General features: G+C 30.1%; 2 protein-coding genes across 8 annotated transcripts; one reads left to right on the top strand and one right to left on the bottom strand.

Annotated features, from left to right (window-relative positions):
• On the top strand, positions 1 to 23,179 carry LOC141454051 (uncharacterized). 6 transcript variants are annotated; one of them, XM_074127833.1, is made up of 9 exons: positions 1 to 304; positions 706 to 2,572; positions 2,935 to 2,999; positions 4,852 to 5,014; positions 5,345 to 5,547; positions 6,028 to 6,213; positions 7,741 to 7,776; positions 12,559 to 12,720; positions 20,367 to 23,179. In XM_074127833.1, exons 1-9 carry the CDS (start codon positions 185 to 187, stop codon positions 21,024 to 21,026), a joined length of 3,462 nt encoding a protein of 1,153 aa, XP_073983934.1. In that variant the 5' UTR covers positions 1 to 184; the 3' UTR covers positions 21,027 to 23,179. The 6 variants fall into 6 exon arrangements, with proteins under 6 accessions (XP_073983934.1, XP_073983933.1, XP_073983936.1 ...); XM_074127832.1 differs by having other exon boundaries at positions 65 to 304; positions 5,342 to 5,547; XM_074127835.1 differs by lacking the exon at positions 20,367 to 23,179 and adding an exon at positions 17,495 to 17,695 and having other exon boundaries at positions 65 to 304; positions 5,342 to 5,547.
• On the bottom strand, positions 21,901 to 26,265 carry LOC141454059 (uncharacterized). 2 transcript variants are annotated; one of them, XM_074127852.1, is made up of 4 exons: positions 26,141 to 26,265; positions 25,821 to 25,980; positions 25,175 to 25,240; positions 21,901 to 23,872 (listed from the first exon to the last, which is right to left on the bottom strand). In XM_074127852.1, exons 2-4 carry the CDS (start codon positions 25,918 to 25,920, stop codon positions 23,031 to 23,033), a joined length of 1,008 nt encoding a protein of 335 aa, XP_073983953.1. In that variant the 5' UTR covers positions 25,921 to 25,980; positions 26,141 to 26,265; the 3' UTR covers positions 21,901 to 23,030. The 2 variants fall into 2 exon arrangements, with proteins under 2 accessions (XP_073983953.1, XP_073983952.1); XM_074127851.1 differs by having other exon boundaries at positions 25,821 to 26,225.
• Between the last annotated feature and the right edge of the window lie 14 nt (positions 26,266 to 26,279).

The raw sequence follows: 26,279 nt of genomic DNA, 5'->3' as shown, positions 1-26,279 counted from the left end.
ATTATAAATAAACAAAAATGATAAAACTAATATTACTCGCGTTTAAATTCAAACAAAAAAAGAATGTCACATTGAAATAATTCAATTTGACAATTAAATAGAAAACCAATTTTAATTTAAATAAAGATATTTTTTTAAATAAAAACAAATTTCTTAAATTAAAACAAAAAAAGTAATAATAATAATGTCAACCGAGCCGGCGGAATCCTCTGCCCCGCCAGCAGCCGAGCAGAGTTTGGTGGACGAAGAATGTGAAGTTGATGAACCATCTGAGAAACGGAATGAAATTGTCGATAAAGAATCGGTAAGGGAGAGACAAAAATACGTAAAAAATAGACCACTACACAAAGCGTAAAACAGAGCAATTAAGTTTTAAAATGTTCTAATAGTAATTAAAAAAAATATTACTGTTATGCAAAGTGTTACATGTTATTGTTTATTCACTAAAAATTCATTTGCGAAAAAGAAATGTGGAAGGTTGAGGAATTATTGTCAACTTGAAATATTCAGATAAGAGTTTGGTTGAGTAAATTGGTGCCACCCAATGTCAGTCCTAAAAAACAAGTTACAGTCAAACAGACCGAACGAGGTCATATCATAACATTGATCCTGGCTAGGGAGTCACGGAAGTTTTTAAAAACTCTTTTGTAATAATGCCTTTTTATTGATAATAAATTTACAAAGTATTGTTGGGTGGTTGATTAGGTAAACGGAGAGACTTCAGAAGAGGAAAACGAAAAAGAAGCAGAAGAGAAGGACGAAGAGTCGAAGGGTGTTGTACAACAGCCACCACATTCTGCTCCTTCAGTTCCCGTAGTTTATGTAAAGGAACAGAACGAAGTACCTGTAGCGCAACCGACTTCCTGGAGGCCATCCCCGCACGCACCATCACAGTCCTTAAACTGGCCGAGACAGCAACCTCGGCCACCATTGCAACAGCATCCATTCCCAATCAGACCTCCTCCACCACAGGAACATCACGATTGGAAATCTGTTCAGCAGCAACCACCCCAACAACAACATCTAGAACATCCTGAAAGAAAGACCGTCCAATTTGCAACACCGCCAGCTCAACGTTTACCACATCCAGGACTAATAAGGCGAATTTCGCCTTGGGCTGTACTTAGGGCAAAATTACCACCAGACCATCAATTTCTCCGCAGAGGTGGGCCCGATTTTCCTATACTGAGAATGCAATCACCAGATACATTGGAAATGAACGGCCCTCAACGAACACTCAGTGGAGGGCCAAACGGTATGGGCTCAAGACCACAAACAGCCACTCGCGGACCACCGCCTTCACAGATGACAAGACCACCATCACAGGAATCTCATCCATCCGGAATGTCAAGTCCTGATCCCAGATCTGTGGTCAGATCCCCATATCTGCAAAGATCAGATTCTCCTCTCAGAAGTCCCATGCCAGACCAGAGAAACGTCAATCAGAGGGTACCACCCTCCATTAGCAGGCCTCCAAGTCGAAGTTCGACGTTAAGGTCTTCAGTCGATGATGACGATGATGTAGTTATGACATCTCAGAGTAGACCTCAGAGTGGTACAGGTCAAAGACCTGTTACATCCCCACAAACCCCACAAGGCATGAGACTTCCTCAGCAGATGCCTGGCAAAGTTTCGCCAACGTCGAATAGTGAAGTACCGCCAACACAAAGTAGACCTCCTTCAAGAGCTACACCTCCTCAATCTCCTTCATTGGCAGGATTAGCTGCCCGTAGCCCTCTACCAGATAGGCAAAGCAATCTTTCTAGTCTGAAAGAAGAAATAAAAACTACTAATAATGTAGACATACCCAAATTGGATCCTTCGAAAACTGATTCTGATATTAAAACAGAAATCTCAAAGCTTGAGACGGCCAACTTAGAACCAGCGAAAACTGACTCACTTGTTACAAAGGATAAAACAATTGAAGACATAAATAAAACTGAAAGTGTTGAAAAGGAAGATCCTAAAAATGAAGCATCCAAATTGGAAAAACATATAGCAGAATCAGTGGTAGCTGATTCCGCAAAACAAGAGATTAAAAAGTCTGAAACAAACACATCAGAAGTACTTAAATCAGATCCACCTAAGCTAGAAACTTCTAAATCAGACCAACCAAAAACTAGTGACGTTCAGAAAAATGAAACTATAAAAACAAACCATTTAAAACAAGACACTACATCGCCTGAACTCTCAAAACCTATAACTTTTAAATCAGACGATCCAAAATCATCTGAATCAATTAGAACTGAAACACCTAAACTTGATAACGGTAAATTAAGTAATTCTTCTACTCCTGTCCCGTCAGTAACAAGACCTGTCTCCAGATCAGACACAGTAGTGAAAGAAAGTGCTAAAATGAGTACGGTAGATGAGAAAAAAATTAATGAAAAAAAGGAAACCAATGAAAAAACAAAAGAAACTAAAGAAATAAGTAAAAAAATAGTTAATGGAGATACTTTTACTGAAGGTAAAGTTTCAAGTAATAAAAAGACAAATCTGAAAACTGATGAGTCTAAAATATCATCTCCAAAACGCCCCACAATCCTAAAAAGCAGCTCACCAAATGTTAAAGGTAACTACAGTATAATTACAGTTTGTTTGGTGTTAGTAAACCTTCTCAATATTGTTGGAATTTATGTCATTTATAATATTGCACTTACATCAGTCTAAACTATTATTTACTTAGCTAACCTATTTTCCTTACTTATCTCCAAAAATCTGTATCAATTCTCTAAACTACCTTAGCAATTATCAACTCTTGTATTATTAAAGGTAACAGTTAAATAAATTTATCTTAATGCCTCCGTTCGAATGGTTAGCAGAAGAATCGTTTTTTATTTTTTACGAATTTCTAAATGTTTTAAATGCATTGTTAATTAATTGTTTTATTTTGGAATCATGTAAATTGAAATAAATCTTTAATTTCTGTTTCAGCGGAAAAGAGTAATTCTAACGTTACAAATGAAACAGCAGCTGCGCATGACAACAGCGGACCCAAAGTAAGTTCTTTAAAATTATTATTTGCGTAAAATCGCAGAAATGATTGAAGTATTTAAGACTGAAATCTTTGTGTGAACGCCCATCTAGTACCTAACGAAATATGTAGATGAATCGAAATAATTTGCTTTAAAAATATTTTGTTTAGAATGCTCCCTGGAAGACAAGAATTCTAATTACAGTCTGTTTGATAAATATTTTCTTTTACTGTGAAGGGTTCTCATAACCTTTACTCATGAGGAAAACATTAAGCCATTGTTTACTCTTACAGCAATAGAATCCTTGTATGCGAAAAAAACGCTTTGTTTGGTGATGCCTACATTCAAAAAAACACATTTTTAATCAGCTGTTTTCACCACCTGTTGGATCTGCTTTAAGGTCTTATTCCAGTAATTTTAATTATTAAAATGAACTTTGGCTTTGTCCGGGCGCCACCAACCTATTTACGAGATTATTTGAAGCCTTATTTTAAAAAAGTCTTGCAACACAATTCAAAAGTAATTAGTACATATATCTTTATTAATCTGTATCTCTCATCTAACTCCTGTGGGATTTGAATTTTGCCGTTTATAAAAGCCTGACTCAACTATGTAGTCTCGCCTTTACCAACTCCTTCTTCAATCTTTTCCCTCGTCCATCTCCTGGGGATTGTAAAGGTTCCTTCTTATAGAACCTTATCCAGCCAGCCCTATACCAATATCTTCCACCAATCCTATCCCCTTTTCTTAAAAATATCCAGCTAGAACACAATATCTTGTTAAATCAGCTACTGGTTAGCACCCTCAATATTCCTGCATTTGCTTTTATTGCAACCCAACATATCCTACACCTATAAGAAAATTAATTGCATTTATAAAATAGCTAGACACATAATATGAAACAAAGCACGTTATGCATTGGAAAAAATAAATCGAGTTTTAGAAATAAAAGTTACTTTGAAGTAAAATAAGAGAAGGTAAATTCAATAAAATAGAAAATTATTCTGTTGATAACTTGTTGATTAAAAAATTTATTTCCAGAGCTTACTTAAAAGCTCTTGGAATTTAAATCAGTTATATAAAGCATATTATGACAATTGAATATGGGAATTTGTTCTAAATCAGCTCATCTAAAGCTGCACTACATATTTATTAGTTATTAAATGCTAATACGCACTTTGGTTCTTAGTTCCATTACCATTCTATGGCTCAGATTTTATTTAAGGTATTAAATGAGAAAAGTAGTTAAGTATGTTAGCTAATGGCGTCTAATCTAACTAATCAGTAGTTTGACACAAAGTAAGCTTGTGAAAATACTCACTACACCACTTTACATATTTAAATAGTTCAAATATAGACAGGAAGGTAATTAATAAATTGTGATGGAGGTTTTCTGCTGCCTGTAGAGTGCATATCGTGTACTTGGTAGTATTGATACATAGAGTCAGTATTTGCTGAGTGTTAGTTCTAAGATTAGCAAATGTTCTTCTTGTTCTAGACCTACTTTAGGTCCATACCCCTTGAAGGGCCTCCATTAGCTCCCAACCATTTCTGGCTTGGCTCTCCTCCTCCAACATGGTATAAATAACTTGAGACTAAGTAGAGATAAAGTACTTTACTATATAAACTGTGCAGAAAAGTAAATTCACATGTACGTAGAAAGTCTTGTTCTAATCTTTGTAAATTCAGCTTAATTAACTAAAATAAATTTTCTCGTCTATTTTAGATAAATGATAAGTAAATAATAACTAACTAAAAGAAAGGGAAATATTCAAAATAAGCTAACATTTGTTAATTAAAATCAATATTTAGCTTTTGTCATGATTTCAAATTATTTAACAGCTTATGTACTTAAATGAAAATATCTTTCTTTTAGGAAGCAGTGGTCAATGGCGGCCATGAATCGCCTAAGAAGTCACCTTCAAAGGTACCTCCCGCTGCACCTAAAAAACTTGCAACGGCTCAGTCTCCGATGAAATCGCCAAATAAAGCCGCTTCACCGAAGACACCTGATACGCCGAGTACGGCTGAAAAAAAGAGTTAGTTTTTTTTTTTTTTAATAAAAAGCCAAAATTTAGGATGTACCATTATTTTTATAAAAATATCAGTTGTTCTTTTCTTCCCATCATAAATATATTTATCATTTTAAGAAGGCAAAAATTTTCTAATGGATTAGCAAATGTTTATTCATTAAATTCTGGAATAATTAAAAAATCCTATAGTCCTCCTCTGGAATGACTGGATTTTGTAATTTATTCTACATCAATGCAAATTCAAGTTTGTACTAAAAGCAGTAACAAACAAAATCAATAACTGATAAATATAGTAAAAATATTTTAATATATTATTTTTTTATGGAACACAAGAAGTGCCGATGAACAAAGTTCAAGTTGGAGCAGCACCGTCGCCTAATTTGAAAACGATTAAATCTAAAATTGGTTCTTTGGAGAATGCTAAACATAAACCTGGCGGAGGAAATATTAAAATAGAATCTAGAAAACTTAATTTCAAAGTTCAGCCGAAAATAGAAGCGAAGAACGATACTTATACACCAGGAGGTGGCGATAAAAAGGTATAATCAACGAAGTTCGTCAATTTTTTTTTTTTATATTTTTAATTTTTATAAACCTAATTTTGAGACAGATGGCAAAACGAAGTGTGTAATCCGAATTAGAGGGCTAATTAGGAAGACCGTAAGTGGAAGTCGTTTAAAATCTTCGATTCCAATATATAAGATTCTGAGAGAATTCTATCCAATTTTTTTTTTATGCCGACCGAAAATGATTCCTAATTTTTCATTATTTTTTTAAAAACTAAATCTACAGTGCAATAAACAAAACAGTTCATGTTCTGCTAATCACTTGAGAGAGATCATATTTATTAATATCGACCCTTGAAAGCTCTTTACCGGGTAAAATATTGCTGTATCCATAAATGGAGCCATTTCATTTATCAGCGTTTATTTGTAATCAAAATTATAATTTTACAAATGTATAAATTCTTAAAAACTGAATTTTATTTTATTTTTTTAATGTATACTTTTTATTGTTAGATACAAAGCGTTAAACTGCAATGGAACGCCAAACCAAAAGTTGGATCTCTTGATAATGCTGCACACAAACCAGGAGGTGGTGATAAAAAAATAGAATCAGTAAAACTAGACTTTAAAGACAAAGCAAAACCGAAAGTTGGTTCAAAAGATAATATTAAACACGTTGCCGGTGGAGGAAGTGTAAAGGTAAACATTTTTATTATTTGTAATTATTTAATCTTAAAACTCAATTTGGTTATTTATTTGGAAAGTAAATAAATATAAATATAATATGATCAAAAGAGAATTTGAGCATGTTCTTAGAAGTTTTTCATTTGTTTTTATTTTAAAATAATGAAAATTGTCTAAGCATGGCAAAATATTAAAAATCTTAAAATTGAATAATTTTTTTTTTCTCCCGAAGAAAAAAAATCTTCATTTTCTGTTTTAGAAATGCAAACCCGATCTATATTTTTTGTACAGTTTATTTTTCATAGTGGCACTATGGCATGCTGCAAGGAGATTTTGTTTTATTTACTTCTTTACATTTTAAATTAATTATTTTAGTAATAAAACCTACAGTCGTGCCTCATTACCCGAGATCAACATTTAGAAGACCTTATTAAGTCATTTTGAGTCCAACGTGTTTATTTAAATAAATTATTTTGTCAATCTCAGTAAATAAAATATAAAAATATGAAAAGTAAAGATTTAAGAAAATCTGCCGTGTGTTTTTCTACCTTTAATGGTAAATAAGCAGAGAAATATGAATTAGATTTAAACCAATTCGAACACAGATTTATTTAGCGCATTTTTCGCTCAAAATGGTTTTTCCCAACTACGAACCACGAGGTACATGGGGCACTTTTAAAATTCAATGTAATTTTAGCACACAATTTTATCTTAAAAATAAGTGTTATAAGTTCAAAATGACATTATATTTATATTTTTAATTAGGGTTTAGGGAGGTGGAATAAGCTGTTTTGTGCAGCTCTGTTGTGCACATTTTGTGGCAAGTTGATAAACTTTTTTAATAAAGAAATCGTTAAAAAAAATAAAAACAATAAATATATCGTGATCCTTCAGTTTTTATTAGTCAAAAATTTTCTCCTCAAATCAAAAAAATCAAAAATAAAAAAATATTCTTTGTGAAAGTCCGTCTCTCTCGGCTGTATCTTTGAGCAAATTCTTCAATGTTTTCCTCCTTTATCTCTAAGGAAGATAAATCGCTTCATTTACAATTCCTGAATCCAGCTGGCTATTTAATAATAAACAAATTTGATAATCCATTCATATGAAATAAAATTATTATTATATATTATTTATATATAACATTTACATTTATGTTAAATAGATTTTGTAGCAACAATTTTGTCCATTTTCCTTGTGTGCTAAATAGTACTTGTCCATAAGTAAATTAAGTAAATAAGTCAGTCCCTCATTTTCCTTAGAATTCTATTTTTCTCAAGGGACAGTTCGAATCGCATGTATGCGATTAGAATATTATCCTCAATAATTCATTTGTTTGTCGGACTTAAGTAACAATCAGTATCTGTGGGGTACATACTTGTTTTCGTTACAAAGATTTTTTACATAATTCTTGTGTGTACTAACCTAAAATATTGTCGTTTTTTTTATTTATTTATTTATCATTTTTGTTGACCGCTTTAATCTCAATAATTGTGTAAGTATTGAATGCCATTGTGATGCAGATTTTATAACATTATTGTTTAGAATTCTACTGGATCTCAGGAGGGAAACCCTAGTGATGTAAGTATCACATAAAAGAACAATTTAAAATTATTACAACCAGAAGCCAACTTCGAGAGACTTGGAATTATTTAAAAAATAAAATTATTATAAAGTCTGTCATTTTTGTTTTTATAGTTAATAACTAATTACATTATTTATTTTTTTGTTTGCTTGAGTCCATTATTTATTAATATTATTTTATAAATGCTTTTCAAACATGGAAAAATGAAAATTTATCATTATTACACATGTACTCACAAAAGCACTTTTTTATGCAGATTTTTTTTTGTGCATTGCCTTTTAAATCAGTTTTAGCTTTGATATTTGTGAATAATATACTAAGATAAACCTAAAAAATAATGTATTCTGTGTTTATGATATATCAATTTAATGTCATTAATAAGTGTAATGTAATAAGAAAGAATATTGTAAGAATAAAAATATCTACTATGTGAATTATTTAACTTATTTGATTAAATAATTTCACTTTTTTTAATTAAAAAAATAAAAATACTATTTTTAGAGAATATTCAGTATCTTGCCCCTAAATAATCTAGTTGTAAAGTTACATTATTTAAATACATTTTGAACTTTTTAAATTATCTCCGTATTTCGTAATATAGTTCCACTATAGCCCTTATTTTTAGTACCAATCTATGTCCTGAATTTAGTTTGATTTCTAAAATTATTCCTCAGTTTAGTGGATGGTATTTATCATTTAGTAGTGATGGAGGTTGAGCATTGAACTATTGTAAAACCGGCATAAATAGCATAATTGCTTTAAAAACAATAAACATATTGTCAAAGTAGATTGAGAAAAATACTGTTGATCTATTGAATTGCATACTAAATCGACTGGAAGATCAATTTATATTACAATCTTTGATTTTCGTGTGTATTCTAGCTCAGTGTGGTTCCACCTTTCGAAAATATTATATCATTAAATTTGCTATACAATATTTTGATTTACATATGTTAACATAGACTCGCCTGAAGAGAAAGTATTTGAAATAATTAACCTGGATTTTATTTGAATTACGAAGATTAGGGAGTAATAAAAGTGTGAAATGTTCAGCTTAAAATTCTAAATGCTACAAGTGGCATAGTGTGCTTATTTTTCAAAATAAGTGATTATTTTCTGTTACATAAATCCTTCTTTCAATCAATAATTTGTTCCCATTTAGATATCGGCAGTTATTTTTTTATAGTAAATAACTCCCAAACCATTTGTATTAGCTACTCTTTATGTTTTACAACGTATAGCTTTGAATTCTAGTTTGACGTTTGAGTGATAAAGTGAAAATCCAACTGTTTATCGAGACTTCTTAGACGTTACCGTAGCCTGGTTGTAGAAACATTCTTTTCGTTTAAAGAGCGTCACTTTTCTGCCAAAAGTAAAGTAGGATTCTGGAATAGTGTTGAGTTTAGATGTAAATTGTAATCCCTCTCGAATGAAGTCCAAAATTATGCCATAGTCGAACCATTAAGGCAGACATCACTGTACGCTCAGCAACATTTATTTTCAAATCTTTTTCATAGGAAGATGGGATGGGACAGCTAGCCTCTGAAGAGGTTCATTTCTTTTTGGTTTGAAATGATTTTCAATTTTCAACAGTGTAATGAAAGAAGATTTTTCGGAAATTAAAGAAAAGCGTGCAGAATTTTGGGGCGCAATTGATACAGATTGCTCTCGGCTGCGAGAATGTGACATTTATGGACGGTAGGATGACACGTGATTTCACGTGTTGGTTACTTCATCAGATGGTTATCTCAAATAGCTGCCTTCTGAACAGATTAATTTAAGAACTTTCGAAGCTTACATCAAATCTTGGCTCAATTTTTGAACGGTCTGTACAGAAACAGGGCTTTCCTCTCTCTAAAAATAAAGCAGCATATGTGACATCACAACTTCATTCTAATGTTTGTTTTTATAATACTTCACAATCACTCCCTAATTCCAACATTCAAGTTGGCCATTTTTTAAAATGCAAAATCGTTTTCATAAGATTGTATATACGAGTATAAGCATGATTTGAATGTTGGATAGCCAGCTCGAAACTATTGTAGATGGTAAACAGTGCAAAGTAAGGTTGAGGAGAAAACGCATTGACTTGTTGCATCCAACAAAAAAATCCATGCATCCCAGACAAATAAAACCAACCTATGAATTTAGTAGTGCCATGATTTAAATTTGTAATTATTTACAGTAAAAATTAGCCAATGTTAATTTATACCATTTATATCACAAAGAGCTTCCTTTTTCATTAATACCCATAGATTTTCTTTCATCACTTAATTTATTCTTAACTATAAATAGCATCTCTTAATTAAATGATACAAATTATACATCACTTATTAAACAATATATTAAACTGTAATTTTAACGTATTTATTTCTGAAAAATAAAAGATTCATCAGAAACCATTTTAGTATTTTTGCATATCTGTTCTAACATTTTTACTTTCACAGAAACAAAATATTTTTGCTTTATTCATTAGTATTTATATAAAAAAGAAAAACAATGGTTTTTGCGTTTAATTATTTATTACAAATAATTGTGTGGCTTTCAAATTTGTAACAAAAATTGAAACTAAAACTAAACAAAAAAAAGAAACCGTATTAAAGCTTAAAATTCTATTTGTGCTATAAAATTGTAAAGAATTAGCTACCCTCAAGACGGTAGTTTAAAATTGTTAGCTTCACACATCTGGAACTGTAGGTTTGAAACAGTCAAGAAAGTAGAATGGTAAGTTCATGAGCATGTTTAAAAAAAAAAATGTATTTCTTACTAATTTCAGATTAATAGTTAGTGATTAACAGTAACAATGAGTGGTAGATTTTTGTGCGCATGTAAACTAACCATGTTCACTATTGTGCTTGTTCTTAGACTTTTTTTATTTTTTGTAGAATTAACAATAAACAATAAAAAAAAAAAAAATAGTTTTAAACTATTACATTGTACTAATTAGTATCTAATTTTTTTTTTTTAAATTCTTTTTATTTTTGATCGTTATCTGCACAATTTTTTAAAATGCTTTCCAGTAAACTATAGGTAATCACATTATTTTAATACTACTATCAAAAATGTTTAATTACTTAAGCAATTAATGCTTTATTTTCTCTAACTCTAACATGAAACGTGGGAAGCGTCTTATTTTCGTGACATTTTTGAAATTTAGTTTACAAAAGCTAAAAATACGTTTAGTTTACAATACGCTTACGAACTTTAAAAGTAATTTTCAGATTTTAATAGCAATTGCAAAACTTATTCAAATATTCTTCAAATCAATTCATTGCTCTAAAAAAAAGCGTATTTCAAAGACATCTTCCTCAAGAAAATTTTTATTTTTCTGAATTTCTTATTTTTAATGAAAAATGTTAGGACGGGTTTTTTTGAGCTATATAAATTTTAGGTAGAGCACTGTAAGCCATTCAGCCCCTCACGAAAAAAAACCTTATGGCATAAACCAAGGTTAAACCGGACGGTATAGTACCTTTTAGGGTATAAAACTACTTATCATATATATTTAGGTGTAATTTGATTTTTTGCACAAACACAAGCTTTGCGTTGTTTGTTAAGGAGTCCTGTTATCCTGTTCATTTATTATTTATTTTATTGTTATAATTTTTTGTTTAAGGCACGTCAACATCAGAGCCTTTTTTTAGTGCAATGCTGGCCTAAAGTCTACAGGCTAACCTTTAGTGAACCCGGGACACACGGAATGGGAATTCAGTGGGCTAAACACTGAGCTAATTTCTTTCCGTACTATTATTAAATTGGTTGTTAAATTGATCAATCGATTCGGTGGAAAACTTTAATATTATTATAATGGAATAACAGAGAGATGTACTACTGCATTTTCACTTCAGATTCGTCTGAAATGTTTTTTATGACATTCACACCACTACAACCAAGCGCCGCTTGAGACTCGCTACTGTGGACTCTTCTTAGACCATCTCCTCACTTGGAACCTTCGCCTAGCGTTAAATTACTGATTTTGACAACTTACACGTTTACCGGACAGAAAGCAAAACATTAGCACAATACTAATTTACAACACTATGATTTGATTGTGCGACTGTAAAGTTTGGGAAGCTGCCAAACCTAACCTATGTAGAATACGTACATTTCTAATTTAACTGTTAAGATACAACACTAAACTACCATACTAATTTTCAAACCTTAACTGCACTCACTTACTTTAATGCCTCCATCAATATTGCATAAAATAGCAATTTTGATTATACAGATTTTGCTTCTTTACAAAAAAAAAAATTCTTGCTTAAGTTTTATTGCTTTCAGAAAATTTGAATTGAAGAGTAAAACTTGTAATTAACATTTTCTTCTCTGCAAGAAATTATACTTTTAATATATTTTTTGGGAAATTAATAAACTTTATTATGAATAATTTATTTCCTCCTCTTATTGGAAGAATGAGTTGCAAGGAACAAAATAATACTTTTGTACCATGCTAAAAAGTTCAACTTTACTAATCCAAGGAAATCAAATGAGTTTAATTTTAATAATGAATAATTATATATTGTCATGTTTTATGTGTAAATAGTCCTTTTACATAATGATAATAATCTACTCATAGCATTTACCAGGTCGAATGTTTAGATGAACAATATTGTTGTAAATGATGCTTATAACTGACAGCGGCAGTTAACTAAAAGATAATTGCTATTCACAATTTATTTTATGTAAGCACTAATTTGTAAGTCCACAGTTTAATAAACTGCCTGCTCTAGATAATCTTCAAGAACCTAATAATAATTATATATTTATATTTTACATAGATCGAAGATCAGAAGTTAGAGATAAAAGCACAAAGCAAAATTGGATCATTGGACAATGTAAAACATAAACCAGGAGGAGGAGATAAAAAAATTTACGATGATAAAACTTATTTGAAACAAATGGCAGGATCAACTAGTGACATTAACAGCACTCCTAATCAGGTTTAGTGAATTTTCATTTTTATTGTTAATAATTACTACACATTTTTGAAACATTACTCGACATTAAATTCATACTTTATCATAAAATTTTGCAGCAGTTTCACATTTTTTATCAAATTTAACATGAATGTTCTTCACTACTGTTTTCTTGCTTCTTTAGTGGAGGTTGGTTTTTCATTACTTTCTTACCAAAGTTCCAGAGATATTTATTTCCATAATCATAGTTATAATAACAATAATTTACAATATTTGAGCTTTATTTTTTAGATAAATTTCTTTTTTAACCAACGTCTAGGCAAATTTATTGCCTTCATTAGGATAATATAAATTTGTAGAGCAAATTATCTGTTTAACTACATCATATCTATTCTGATAATAGGAGCTTTTTACCCTTTTGATGACTTTTTTTCTAATTATTATCATTTATTAATTTATTTCGTTTAGAACATTAAATTATTGTTTGTATCTTTTTTATAAAGTAAGAAAACAAAAGGCAATAGAAAATATTGATAGTGGATAATATTTCAGAGTGTATAAGTTGACTAACGCCTACTTACAATTACTTTTGTATTCCAAGACAAAAACTAAAGAGAAAAAAAAATAATCAAATTTTTATGTAATTATAAACTTTTCTTGATAGTTTTCTGCCATCCATCCATGAACTATTTTACCCAATAATTATGGCATGTGGAAATAAATACTTCAGAAACGAAGGCAAAAAGTATTTATTTAATAAAGTCTCCAATAAATTGAAGAAAGAGCAAAAGTAGTGATAGTGGGTCGATAAATCAATCAATATGAATATTTTTCCACAATATTTTTTCTGAAGTGAATTCGAAGATATCTTTTACAAAACATTTTATCTGATAAGGTACCAAAGTTTATCCAACTTACTTTCAAAGAGCTATTTAAATTGCTTTTTTATTAACTACTAAAGAACAATTCGAAATAACCAGTTCTTGCTATTCTCTAGTTTGGTGGTGATTTTTGCTAATTGTTGAATATTATCCCTTGGTCGAGCTATTACTCTATTTGGTTTTTCTCTCTTACTTCTTTCAAATCTGTTTTTGCCTTCACCATGATGTACAAAAAAAAGTTGTTTTACCCTTTCTAGTTTTATCAGCTAAATCACTGATAAGTTTTAAATAATTCAATTTTTAATTTTACTTTTGTGAACCACGTAAAATTTTGATGTCTTTGTTGTATGTCTTTTGAAATCATGTTAAAAACTACAAAATGTCTGTCATAATTTTCTAAAAAAAATTATTCCACTCATAACATGAAGTACTCTATTCTTCAGTTTCAGTAACAGAAATCAGAACTAATTTTGTCTATACTTAGAAAACAATGATTCGTTTTCCTGGCTATGCACACACACTCATGAATTTAAGTGTTGGTTATTATTACTTTTAAGGCGCTATATAGTATAGATCCCCATGTACATTTGAGTGTCCCATGCATCTGATGTAAACAAATTATTGCAGCATTCTCCATTTCGGTTGGTAAATGTTTATTTACTTTGAATTGAGAGGGAAGATTAAATTAGAACCAATACAGATTCGGGTGCTAGCGCCTCTATTACCATAGTTACTTTAGGCTGAGTATGCGGAGAAAGTACTGTAAACTACTGCGCACGTTTCAGAATTAGATTCATGTCTAAAACGTATTATGTATTATGTATAATAAATACATATTACATAGCTTACTCAGGCCAAACTTTAAACGGTGGACTCTCTTTACAGATGTGGTATAATAAGTAAATTTAAAGTCAATTCCCTACACTTACTACCCGAACAGCGTGTTGTTTAAAACATTTTCATGATTTTTTTTTACTACAATAATTATAATCTTATTGACAAACTTCTGAAATTGAGTTTGATCGAATTTAGTATTTCTATTACTTGATGGCAAGTTCGACAGATAGTATGACTAATTATATTCTGCCACGTCAAACCAGCGAAATTCGAATAGCTATTTTCAAGAAAATTTCAAAACTGAAGAACCGATTTCTATAACCGAATTTATTCAAATTTGGAATTCTAGCAAAATATTTTATCTCTTTAGATGAGAAGTAATGCATTCTTTTTAAAGAGCAGTAAAGCGAAGCTAGGAAAACAAATCTTTTATAGTTTTCATAATTTTCCAGATCTTTTATAAACGTGTAACAAAGAGAAATTTTATATACGTATAAATCAGGGCAGTTTCTTAAATTCTAATCCGGAAAACTTATTTTTTTAAATAATTTTAAAATAATAATAATTATACAGCCAAGTGGAAATTCGAAACTAAATCTTAACAAATTATTTCATTAATTGTGTTGCACATTTCTAGCGCTCTATAAGATATTATTTACAACACAAACATGAGCTTCAACATTAATGTATAAAATAAACATTCAAGATAAAAACAAAAAACAACAAATAAATAAATAAAAAAATATATGAAGTCTGTACAAATTGTCAAAGCCATCATATTATTACTTCAGAACTTATTCTTCATATCCAGTAATTTTTTTTTTTTTAAAAAAAACTTTCAACAGCACATAATATTAGCGAAACATTTAAAACAATATATTTTTGTAAATTTACTTTGTGCACCAGTTTTAAGCTTTCCCTAAATATTTAAATTTTTTAATATAATATATAGTATAGTTTGCACTATTTTTCTTATTTTTTGCTTCATCACGCTTTTACTTCTTCCTGCAGAGTCCGGTGCACTTGCCCCAACATGAAGAAAGTTAGTTGGCCATCTTCATGACAAGCTTCTGGAAAATTCTGACATTATTGTTCATGTTTTTTGTACATTTTTAAATTTGTCTGTTTATGGTCACTGCTTTTTATTTGTACACACACACACACACACACACACACACGCACACACACACACACACACACAATATATATATCGTATATACGCACGTATTAATATCTTGTTTTTTAAATAAAATTGTTTATTATTTCCTTGCCTCTTTATGATTACTGTCTACATACAGTCCAAATAGTAGTACAATTTCCATTTGATATAAATCAAACTAGGTTTGCTTTAATTGCTATTAATTGGCGAGCATTATACTTGTTTAATCAAACAAACAAACCAAAAACAGAATTTAGCAGATCATTTTCAGTAATTAATTTCTGATATCTTAACAAGTACTTTCAAATCCATAAACTCTTACATGTTTACTTTAGTGTGCAACGATCTATGCTCAGGTTAAAACTAAGTGTTTAAACAGCTGAGCGAAGAAGCAACTTGATGTGGAAATGTAGAAAGGAGTAGATTGTAAATTCAACTGTATAGGACTCAAGACCAAAATTATGAATAATTTCGGTCTTCAATATCGTTAGTAGCTTCCACTTTTGGATCTGGCCGTTAAGGGAAGCGAATTCATCTTGTAATGTCAAAACTCAAGTTGTAACAGTTGAAAACTACTCTTAGATGTTTAGAATACTCTACGTCCAATGCCCCACCATTGTCCTCTTAATAGAGTCAAAGAAATGCCTCTTAACATCAGAATAGTGGGACTTTTTTTTATCTAATATGACACTTTTAGAAACATTGTGTAAGATACGAAAACGTAATAGCTGCGATAACTAGATTTGAGCACACCGCAAGGTATCGGAATGAAAAGACTCCATGGAATCATTAATTTCACTGCCGTTAAACTAACGTGCATCAAAATTGGCATTAATCATCCTTTTTCAAGGAAAATTGTGAAATGGAATGTAACTGGGCAAACGATCTTCTTGAGCTATCACAGTAGATTATAACAATTGGACAGAACAATATTGTTCTTCTGTGTCGGGTATTAATCAGAATCCAGGGCAAGCGGAAAGTCGCTTGGAATCATCGATTGGATTTAGAATGTCGAATATAGTTTCTGAATACACTGCCTAAGTTGTAATCATGTGAAAGGCCAAAAATTGTGAGTTTTCAGATTTGAAGAGACTTACAGAAATCCCATTGTCATTAGCACTAAACGGAAATGTGGCTTTAACCCCATCCTGGAACAACATTTAAGTACTCTCCTAGCTATCATTCCTAATACCCTTCAAGATACTTATGGCCAGCACTGCTCTTAAAATAATCGAACGCCAAGGCAAATTTTCCACTAGTACCAAGAGGAACAAAAAGATAAACTTGTTGTTTGCTCTTTCAACTTAACATTTAAATTCAGAAATCATCCACTCATCTAGATTTCCCCCCTTACCATAACGCTGAAACTATGATTAGGTATACTTTCCTAGTTTTATTTTCTTTAAAAACATTTAAAAAAAAGTTTATTTTTCTATATTAAGTAAATATTTTAGTTGCCATTTCATTTGAACTAGAAAGAGCAATTTTTAAATGTTTGTTTAAAAAAAAGTTTAATTTAATTGAAATATTTAGTACAAATTTATATTTTTCATTTTCAATTATAATTTAAATTTAATGTGTAATTTTTTTCTGAAAAAAATATGAAATTTAAATTAGTTTCTAAGACATTTGTAAAAGTTTTTTTTTAACGAGAGTAAATCAGAAAAGAAAGATTTAGTAATTAATACAAACCAAAGAAATTAAAATATATATACATAAAAATGGTACACCCAAATGTACTAGTGTAATTCCTTTATAAATGTTTTTATACCCTTTTATTTGAGAATTTACTGGATTTATTAATTATTAGCTGTTTGTAAACCAACTTCATACCCAAACACCAATCTTCATTCATTTATTTTTTATTAATTTTTTTTTTTTTTAATTACATGCAATATTGATTTACATCTTTTTCTTTCAGTTTATAATCCCCAAAATTATTTACACATATTTTTGGAAATTTAAGGTAGAACAATTGAAATCAGGAGAGAAATTGTACGGAAAGAGTTAAAACAGTTTATGATGTACTACTCATATTTTAATAAATTTTAATTAATAATTTTATGACAAAGAAATGACGTTGAAATATTTCATTTAATGATAAATATATTTATAAACTAATTTTTCTTCATTTTTTTTTTTTTTTATTTACTTCTTATGTATCTTATATTTTTTATTGTTTTTCGCTCAGCTCTAATGCTAGTTATACCCTTCGAAATTTGCAAACGCTTCATAATTATTATTACACATTTATTTGTAAATAAATGATTTTATGTTAATTACAAAAAACTAATTTAAAATTGCATGTTGCATGTTTAGTATATTATATATATATGTTCATGAAACTAATTTACACGCAGAAAAATTTATATTTTGTCCTATCATCGGTTGTATATTTCTATGCTATATTTAATTTAAAATAATACAAAGAAATGTTTTTGCAATGTTAAAAGAGAATCAATTATTAATTTATTTTAACTTAATTATTAAAAATTGTAATTAATTTATTAAAAACTAAAAAATAATAGAACTGTATAGTAAAATTCCCCTAGAATTTACTATAAATAATTATTTTAGGGCAAAAAGAAATCCTCAGCAACACAATATATTTTATGTCATTTTCTAATTTTATTTTTTCAAAACATTTTCATAGAATTAACAAATGTATTTATAGAAAAATGACGATACCAAAAGATTAATTTGGGATCTTAGTAGCCACTTAAAATTTTGAAAAGTCTGGTCTGAAATGAACTACCCATTTCATGTTTTTTTGTTTTTCAAATATCATACAATTTTAAATTATAAAAAAATTTTAAACTTCGAATATCTTCTGCATTAGGCTAGGAAATTAACGCTCCTGGATTTTTTTGTTTAAATTTTGCCTTAATTTACATAAATTGAATGGCAAGCCTCTGTAGAGCATGTTATAGCATTTTAAAGAAAAAATGCAATTGAAAGTATTGGTTATGGTTATTGTGATAGAATTTTCTAAGTTTAAGGAAATCAATGGAGTCATTTTTCCAGAGAATTCTTAAAATTCAGAAAGGGATAAGACGTCGTAAGTCGCACACCACTTTTCTGATTTTCTCCAATTTCTATTTCAATTATTTTCATTGTACAATACCTCTGTTTTTGAAGTGGTGGAAATTGAGTGGTCTTTCTCCACTGTTAAGTTTCACTGAAAGACTTAATGTCCTTATAAAGCTAGCTTTGGAGCCCCTCCTTTGTACATGGCCCAACCAACGTATTCTAACTTTTTAGAATAGAATATTGAGTTCAAAGCTAACCCGAAAACTGTAACGCGGTGGTCTCGGATTATAAAATTCCAAGCTTTCAGGTTATCATTTTCTGATTTCCAACAGTACTCAGTTAAATGATGAGTTCTACGCGACTGAATCAAGAGAAATGGAGGTCAGGTATGCACAATGGAAAGAAAGCACTGGGCACTAATTTAGGCAGCTGTAAGACATTCAATACGAATATAAAATTTAAAAAAAATAGTAAAAATACAAGTTTTTAAGTGTAAATTGAAAAAAAAGTTGGAGTTTTGAGCAAAATTTAGTCATGACTAATTCTTACTACTAAATCAGTTATAGCATGCCAACGATTAAGTATTTTTTCGTACATTTTGAATTGATAATATATGGTTTATATTAAATATAAGAAGGTAGCCGAGCGGTTAGAGGCGAGACCTGCGAAGCTAATATGTATTGTGGTACTGGGTTTGATTCCAGGTCTTAGGCCTTGGAGTTTATTTAATGGTTAATAAAAGAAATTTATAGTTAAGTATGTTTGCTAGTCGCCTCCGTCCACGACCACTAATTGGTAGCGGGCTTTCCCGCCTGAAAAAATAGGCTATTATTTTACTTTACTTTATTAAATATAAGAATTAGTCGTTAGGTCCACCAGGATGTTTAAATTCTCTAAATTTACTTTATTCTTATTACCAATATTCAAAAATGTGTTTTATTTAAAATACTGGTATTAAAAAAGCTAAGAGTCTTTTTTAAAGATTTTACTCATGAAAATCATAATTGAAAATTTTATATTTAAATAATGGCTGATTAGATAATTTAAACTTTTTCACATAGATTAGGTCTAGGAAAATCAAATTTACACATTTTAGATTTATAGAGTACACCAGGTTGCACACTAACATTAATTATATTAATTTTTACAAAAGTGTTTATGCCGCCATTCACACTTGCTCAAAGTGGCGCTTCACATGTATATGTGAAGGATACAGTAAGTTCAATCTTCATTAGATTAGATTTTCCTATTAGCATTTAGCGGTTACAAAAATGGGGGAAGGGCTTTGTCTGGTAGATTAGAAAAAGATCCCCCCCACATTTAGGGACTCACGGGTACGGGTAACTTCAAAATATGGATACACCACCAACTATCAAATATTAAACACAGTAATTTTATAGGTAATTAAAGAAAAATCAAAATAGGAACGATTTAATAAAGAGCGATTCAGTTTCTTGAAACACGCATAACTCCCAAGTCTGTAGTTGCAAATTTATCTAAAATTATAAATGCACTTCTCTCATATAGCTAAGTTACTTCAGGGAATCTTTAAATGCTTTGTTATTCCACCATCCTCAGTAAACTCTTCAAGCAAAACAAAACAGAAAAACGAACTTTCAATTTTGTTTATATTTCAGATTTCATATCTGAAATAAAAGCAGCGTAACTTTGTAATCAAGTGTGAATTAGGCCTAAGAATTTAAATAATAAATCTAACAGCCTTTGACAAATAGTAATCAAAGTAGTTATATATATGGTTTCAGGGTAAAAAAGATTCAAGGCGAAATTCGTCAACAGCAAGAAGTAAATCAACAGAACCAAAAATGTCAACAAGGGAGATATCAAATGATGGCTTAAGGACACCTGATACAAAGCCAACTGATCAAAATTTTAACCAATTAAATGAGAAAAATACTCAAGGAGTAGTTAAATTAGAAAATCAACTTATACAAAATTCTAGTGAAGCGGATAAAACAATGAAATCAAGTGAAACTTCTGATAATCAGTTAACCAAGAAAAGTAATGCTGCAAGGATGGATGAAACTAAAGATGAAAATAAAAAAGATGCAAATGGAAATGGTAAATTAGATTTAAAAACTAAAGAAACTAATTTTATTAATAGTACTCATGTTAATAAAAATAATTCCCTTAAGACTGAAGAAGAAATTAAAAATAAAGGAGATGATAATTTACAAACCTCAAAAGAAAATTTAGCCACAAGCGCAGTAAAATCAGAAAATGGAATAATTTTACCACAGCAAAGTTCAAAAGGTATTGCAGAAATAAGTGATAAACACTTAAACAATTCATCCAATAATCAAGATCAAGTAGAAACAAAATCTTCAAATTTACCAGAAGAAACAAATAGTGATGAAAGTGTAACAAGAAAATTTGTGCTGGTGGATAAATTTGGTGCAGTATAAATTGCACAAGTTATGCTTTTATTACACATTCTCTCGCCATTTATTAAGCAGGACTAATATTTGGGAAAATTTTAAAAAAAAATATCCGTAATTCCTCTTTTCTCAGTTTGAAGAAATTGATGGTAAAATATTTTCTGCTAAAAATAAACTGACCCGCCAGTAAACTGTAATTTTTATGTAAAATCCACAACTTAGGGAACACTAGTAATAATGGTACTTTAAATTGTATTAAATACACTAAATTTTTTGTCTCATTTTTCCTAATGCATAATGTTCCATTAAGATTATGTTGCACGTTTGGATGACGCTGTTACGCAGGTGGTAAACCCTTGATGGAAATGTTGAACAACTCAAAATTCTTTTCAACGATTTCTTATTAACAGTTTTAGAAGAAAAGTTCAGTGCCACAAAAATGGTTATTTTGCGCCAAAAGACCTCCCATCAATTAATTATTGATCGTTTGGAAATAATAATAGTCCAGTAAGGCGCAATGGCTATATAAGTTAAGAAGTGTTATAATTATTACCATCTGATTCGTTAATCATTGTTGCCATGTCATCATTCTTCAACGAGGAAAGAGAAAGAATCCTTTCTAATCACAATCCTCAGTTATTATTGTCGAGTTAGTAATCAGATAATTATTAACTATAAAGCTTTTTTTTGCTTTATAGATATTAATTGATTTAAACCTGAAATTTAAAAAGAAAATTGAGATTATATTTTACTTAAGCTGGCTTTTAATGTAAAACAAAATATTTTACGACCTCTTTACCATTGTTGAACATTGTTTAAAAAAATAATAAAGTAAAAAATGAAAGTTAACCATTTTTGATATGCTAATTATTTGATAAAAAAGGAAATAAAAATGATGTAGTGCACTTAGTAAACATTGTTTTTATTAGTACATAGCAGAATCAAATAAAGATATCTAAATAATGCAGTATGTAAAAAATAAAAACAGCTTGTAGTTAATTTTCTTTTTTCAGGCATTGTAAATTTGAAAAAAAGTACTCAGTGAAATTACTGAATTCGGTTTTAAGTTTAATAATTTTTTATTAAAATTGTTTCATCAATTTTAATAAAGACAGATCGCGATTGTTTTGGATACAAAGTGTGTATCTAACTTTTACTTATTCTCTTTATAGGGAACAAGTATTAAAGTGAAACTACGAGATTTTTTGTAAAACTTAAATTATTAAAACATTTATTAATTATAAAAAGTTTCAAAGGTATTTTATCATCCAATTTACATTTCATAGAACATAAATGAAGTTTTTTTTTAAACAAAAAGACAAATATTTTGGAGATTTATATCCTTCCAAACATACCATCATTAAATAGAAAAAATATAAAAATCCAAGAATATGCACTCTTGTGCTATAAATTTATTCAAATTTATAAAAAGTGTACAATCCTTAACATATACGGTTCGGCAGGCATTCACTTTGCTAATGGTCTAATCTAAACTTAAGATCCACTACATTTCGTCTTCTCAAAAAGTCTCTCTACTTAACAGAGCCGATGCAACCCAGAAACAATGTATGTCACCGAAGTGAGAACAGTGGAATGGAATAGAAAAATTTACAAATTATGTTTAATGCTGCCATTCCAGGTACATTTTTAATTTAAACGCAGATGTACTAAATATGCTTGTTAAATTTTACATAAATTATTTACATTATACACATATTTTCCTTTTTCTTATAAACCTTCGGCTACTGCCATTCTGGACCTTCTTAGTGCCCCTGGAAACTCTTATACCGCTAAAAATGGCAGTTTCAATCAGTATTCATCCGATAATTGTTTTTAGTAGCATAGGCGATATAATAAATATCGTCCTAAGCCGACTAAAACAAATCGTTCTGCCCTAGCAAAAATTATGAAGAGCACAGTTCGTTCACTCATGTGCCTACTAATTAGTTTCTTGGGTCTTTAATGAACTATCTCACAGTTTATAAATTCGGTCTCATTGAGCTAAGTTTATAGTCTCGTTTTTTCTTATAATCATGGCTTATGAGCTTTCATATGGCTTTCTAAATGTGCCATCAATCTAAAAGTATTACTACACTTATTACACTTATATGCTGTACGTTCTGCATGACATTTCATATGTGAATAGAGTATGTGAGGAAGTCTAAATTTACAAGAACAAACACCACATTCAAAAGGTCTTTCACTTTCTGAAAAAATCAATTTTGGTTTAAGCGGATTAACTAGTGTAAATATACATTTACACTTACACTGATATTGATATTGTCCACTTTCAGAATTCGAAATTCTTTCCATATCATCAGGTTCTTTAAAATAATTGCCACATACAGCACACACAAAAGGTTCTTTACCTTCATGCAATTTCATATGTCTTCTTAAAAACTGAATTTTATTGAAAGGATATTCACATATGAAACAAGTAAATTTTGGTTTATCTATACTATTTTCAATTGGTTTTTTTGTGTCATCTTCACCATTTAAGGCAGCATCTTCTACTGACTTCTGCTTGACACATTCATGAGTTTCAGCAATATGTTTTCTCAATGTAGTTAGTTTCGAAGTATTAAAAGTACATTTATTACAATTATGTAGAAATTTTTTATGAACCTTTCTAATGTGAAACACTAAATCAACACCTTTATTAAACTCGCGAAAACATTTGTCACAAATAACCTTTTTTTTTCGTAAATGTTTCCGCATGTGAGACTTCATGATTGATGGTATGTTTGTCTTAAATTTGCAAATACCACACACCAAACGACCAAGAATTTTTCCTTCTGCAGCTGCATTTATCACCGTAGAATTGGTATTTACATTTGAATTTTCTTTATTATTCAATGATGTTTTTACTCCAGCTGCAAAATGAAAGGACATAATCATTGTTCAGCAATTATAAGTGATCATCAGCACATAGCATAAAGATAATTCGTTAATTATATTGTTTTTTAGCCCTGATCTGTAATAAGTTCAAAAAAAAAATCAATAACTTACAAAGACAATCTAATTATCGCTAGACTAAGAATTCTATCCAAGAGAGCAACCTCGAAGAACTTTTAATACATTAGGAGATTATTTAAGATTTCTACAAAGCACTTTCAGAATGCCTTTCTTACCTGTTTGATAAGACTTAAGAACCTGGAGATAGACTCCTATGTCTTTAAATAAAAAAAAATGAACAAAAATTCAAACGCTACCATAAACCCGACTAGTGCAACGTACAGAGACTTCTTATATTGTGAGTAAATATTAAGAGAAGAAGTCACAGTACCAAAATAAAAAATTAATCGATTTTTTCTATTGAATTTAAGGCAAAATAAACAAAAAATATCAAAATCTATCAGTTCAAATTCATTTAAGGTAAAAGCTGGCAATATCTTGTTCTCTCAAGAGCACCTAAATCCTTTTTTTGTAAACCTAATTATTTTCCTGGAATTTGGTAGCTCTTTTGATGATACGAAATAAAGTATATAAGCTTGAATTTCATATTCTTATATCCTAGATTAGTTTCGATGGGGATTGGCCAGAAAAAATTACACGCCACCGTGGCCAATGAGTTTGTAGTCTGACATAAGCTATCTACGCTTCCAAGTCTCTCCTCCCGATATAAAAACTGAAGGATTTTTTGATAAGGTAGAAATCCTAGAATCTCCGGCTTCTTTCTGTTATAACTGACAAGATTCATGCTTGCCCTTTCAGCAGATGTTTATCATAGCTCTAGCTACAACTTGGGTATAACTATTGATAGATTAGAAGAACCTCTAAGGCCAAAGTGGTTGCGGTTAAAGCTAAAGGAACCAAACTTTTGAACGCTGTTAAGTACTTTAATAGCACATTTATGTGAAGTCTTCGACCACCCAACCACAGGAGACCGTTAGCCTAACCAACGTTTGATCTACAAGGTAATCTTGGAGCTTTTTATGCGTAACTTATATAATTAGCAAAAAGGAAAGAACTTTAACGATACAGTGCATAATTAAATATAAATCAAAGCAGTACTAGCAAAAAAAGTTCATCAGGTGCAAGATAACTTTTAAACTTTGCACAATCGTGCAAGCAAAAAAAATATATATAAACTTGAAGAAAAAGGATAACAAAACTAAATTCAGGTACAATTCGCATAAAATTTAAGTTCACGAATGAAAAACAATAGTATTTACCTTGTTGCGCACTTTCCCTTTCATTATCCTTCATATTTTGAAATAATTTCGCCGGTCCCAGATAAACTGAAAAAAAGATTAAATGTCAGAATTGTTTATTTGCCATTTATCAATTGTAAATCACTTATAAAAGGTTTCCGTGCGCATTGTTGGAGTGCGGCGATTCCACGGTTGTATGTGATAAACTCTAGCAAAGTATGTTTACAATTGAATTGAATACTCCTAGTGCTTCATTATCTAGGATGTTTTCCAAGAATTATCCTTCTATAATCATCTTAGTGTGACAATATACCCTTGAGGAGCGTCAAAAAATAGACCAGGACCATCAGAATGATTTTTTTCAACCAGAGCTAATCTTAAAATGAAATGTCCCTTTTTTTCCAAATTAGAATCTTCCTCGATTATGTTTGTTGTGGTACTTGGATTAAGATGATTATATTTAATTGGCGAAGTGCTAACAGATATAAACATCGTTAGTGAAATGCTAAAAAAAGTAGAATTATGCGCATACTACATAGTTTTAACCCACACTAAAATCATACTGCCTCTAAAGAAAGTTTTAAATCATAAGTAAATAAACTATACAAATTATTTTACTTACCCGGCGCCAATGCGAATAAAAAAGTTAAAATATAAAAAAAATTACCTAACTTTCGTCTGTATGTTTTTATGGAAACTGGACTGGCGATTTCATCATCTGATCCCCAGTCCTTCATAATTTCGTTCATTCCCTGTTTGCTTTCCATTGCCACAATTTTAACCTATGCTATCCTGGAGAATCCTGAATTCAATATCGAGAACAGGCACTATATTAAAAAACAGATATATTACAAGCTTGCATTTCAATTACAGTCCCTGATGAAATCCATTTCACACAAATATTTAAAGTACGCTCTAAACATATTAACAACTATTACAATACTAAAACACAATTATAATAACACGGCCAGAGAAAATCTATATTACTTTGTCTTTTACACATTACAAAATCTCTAACAAAATATTAGCCATAATTAAAACGAACTGTAAAGTTAAACAATCTTAAACATAAACTAGAGGTTATAACCTTAGCCTTCATAGATGAATTACCTCAAGCTGAACTCAG

Source organism: Rhodnius prolixus, unplaced genomic scaffold (genome assembly GCF_049639745.1).
Source record: "Rhodnius prolixus isolate KJV_2025 unplaced genomic scaffold, Rpr scaffold_9, whole genome shotgun sequence".
Lineage (NCBI taxonomy): Eukaryota > Metazoa > Arthropoda > Insecta > Hemiptera > Reduviidae > Rhodnius > Rhodnius prolixus.
Note: the sequence above shows the minus strand (reverse complement) of the source record. Positions and strands in the feature narration are given on the sequence as shown.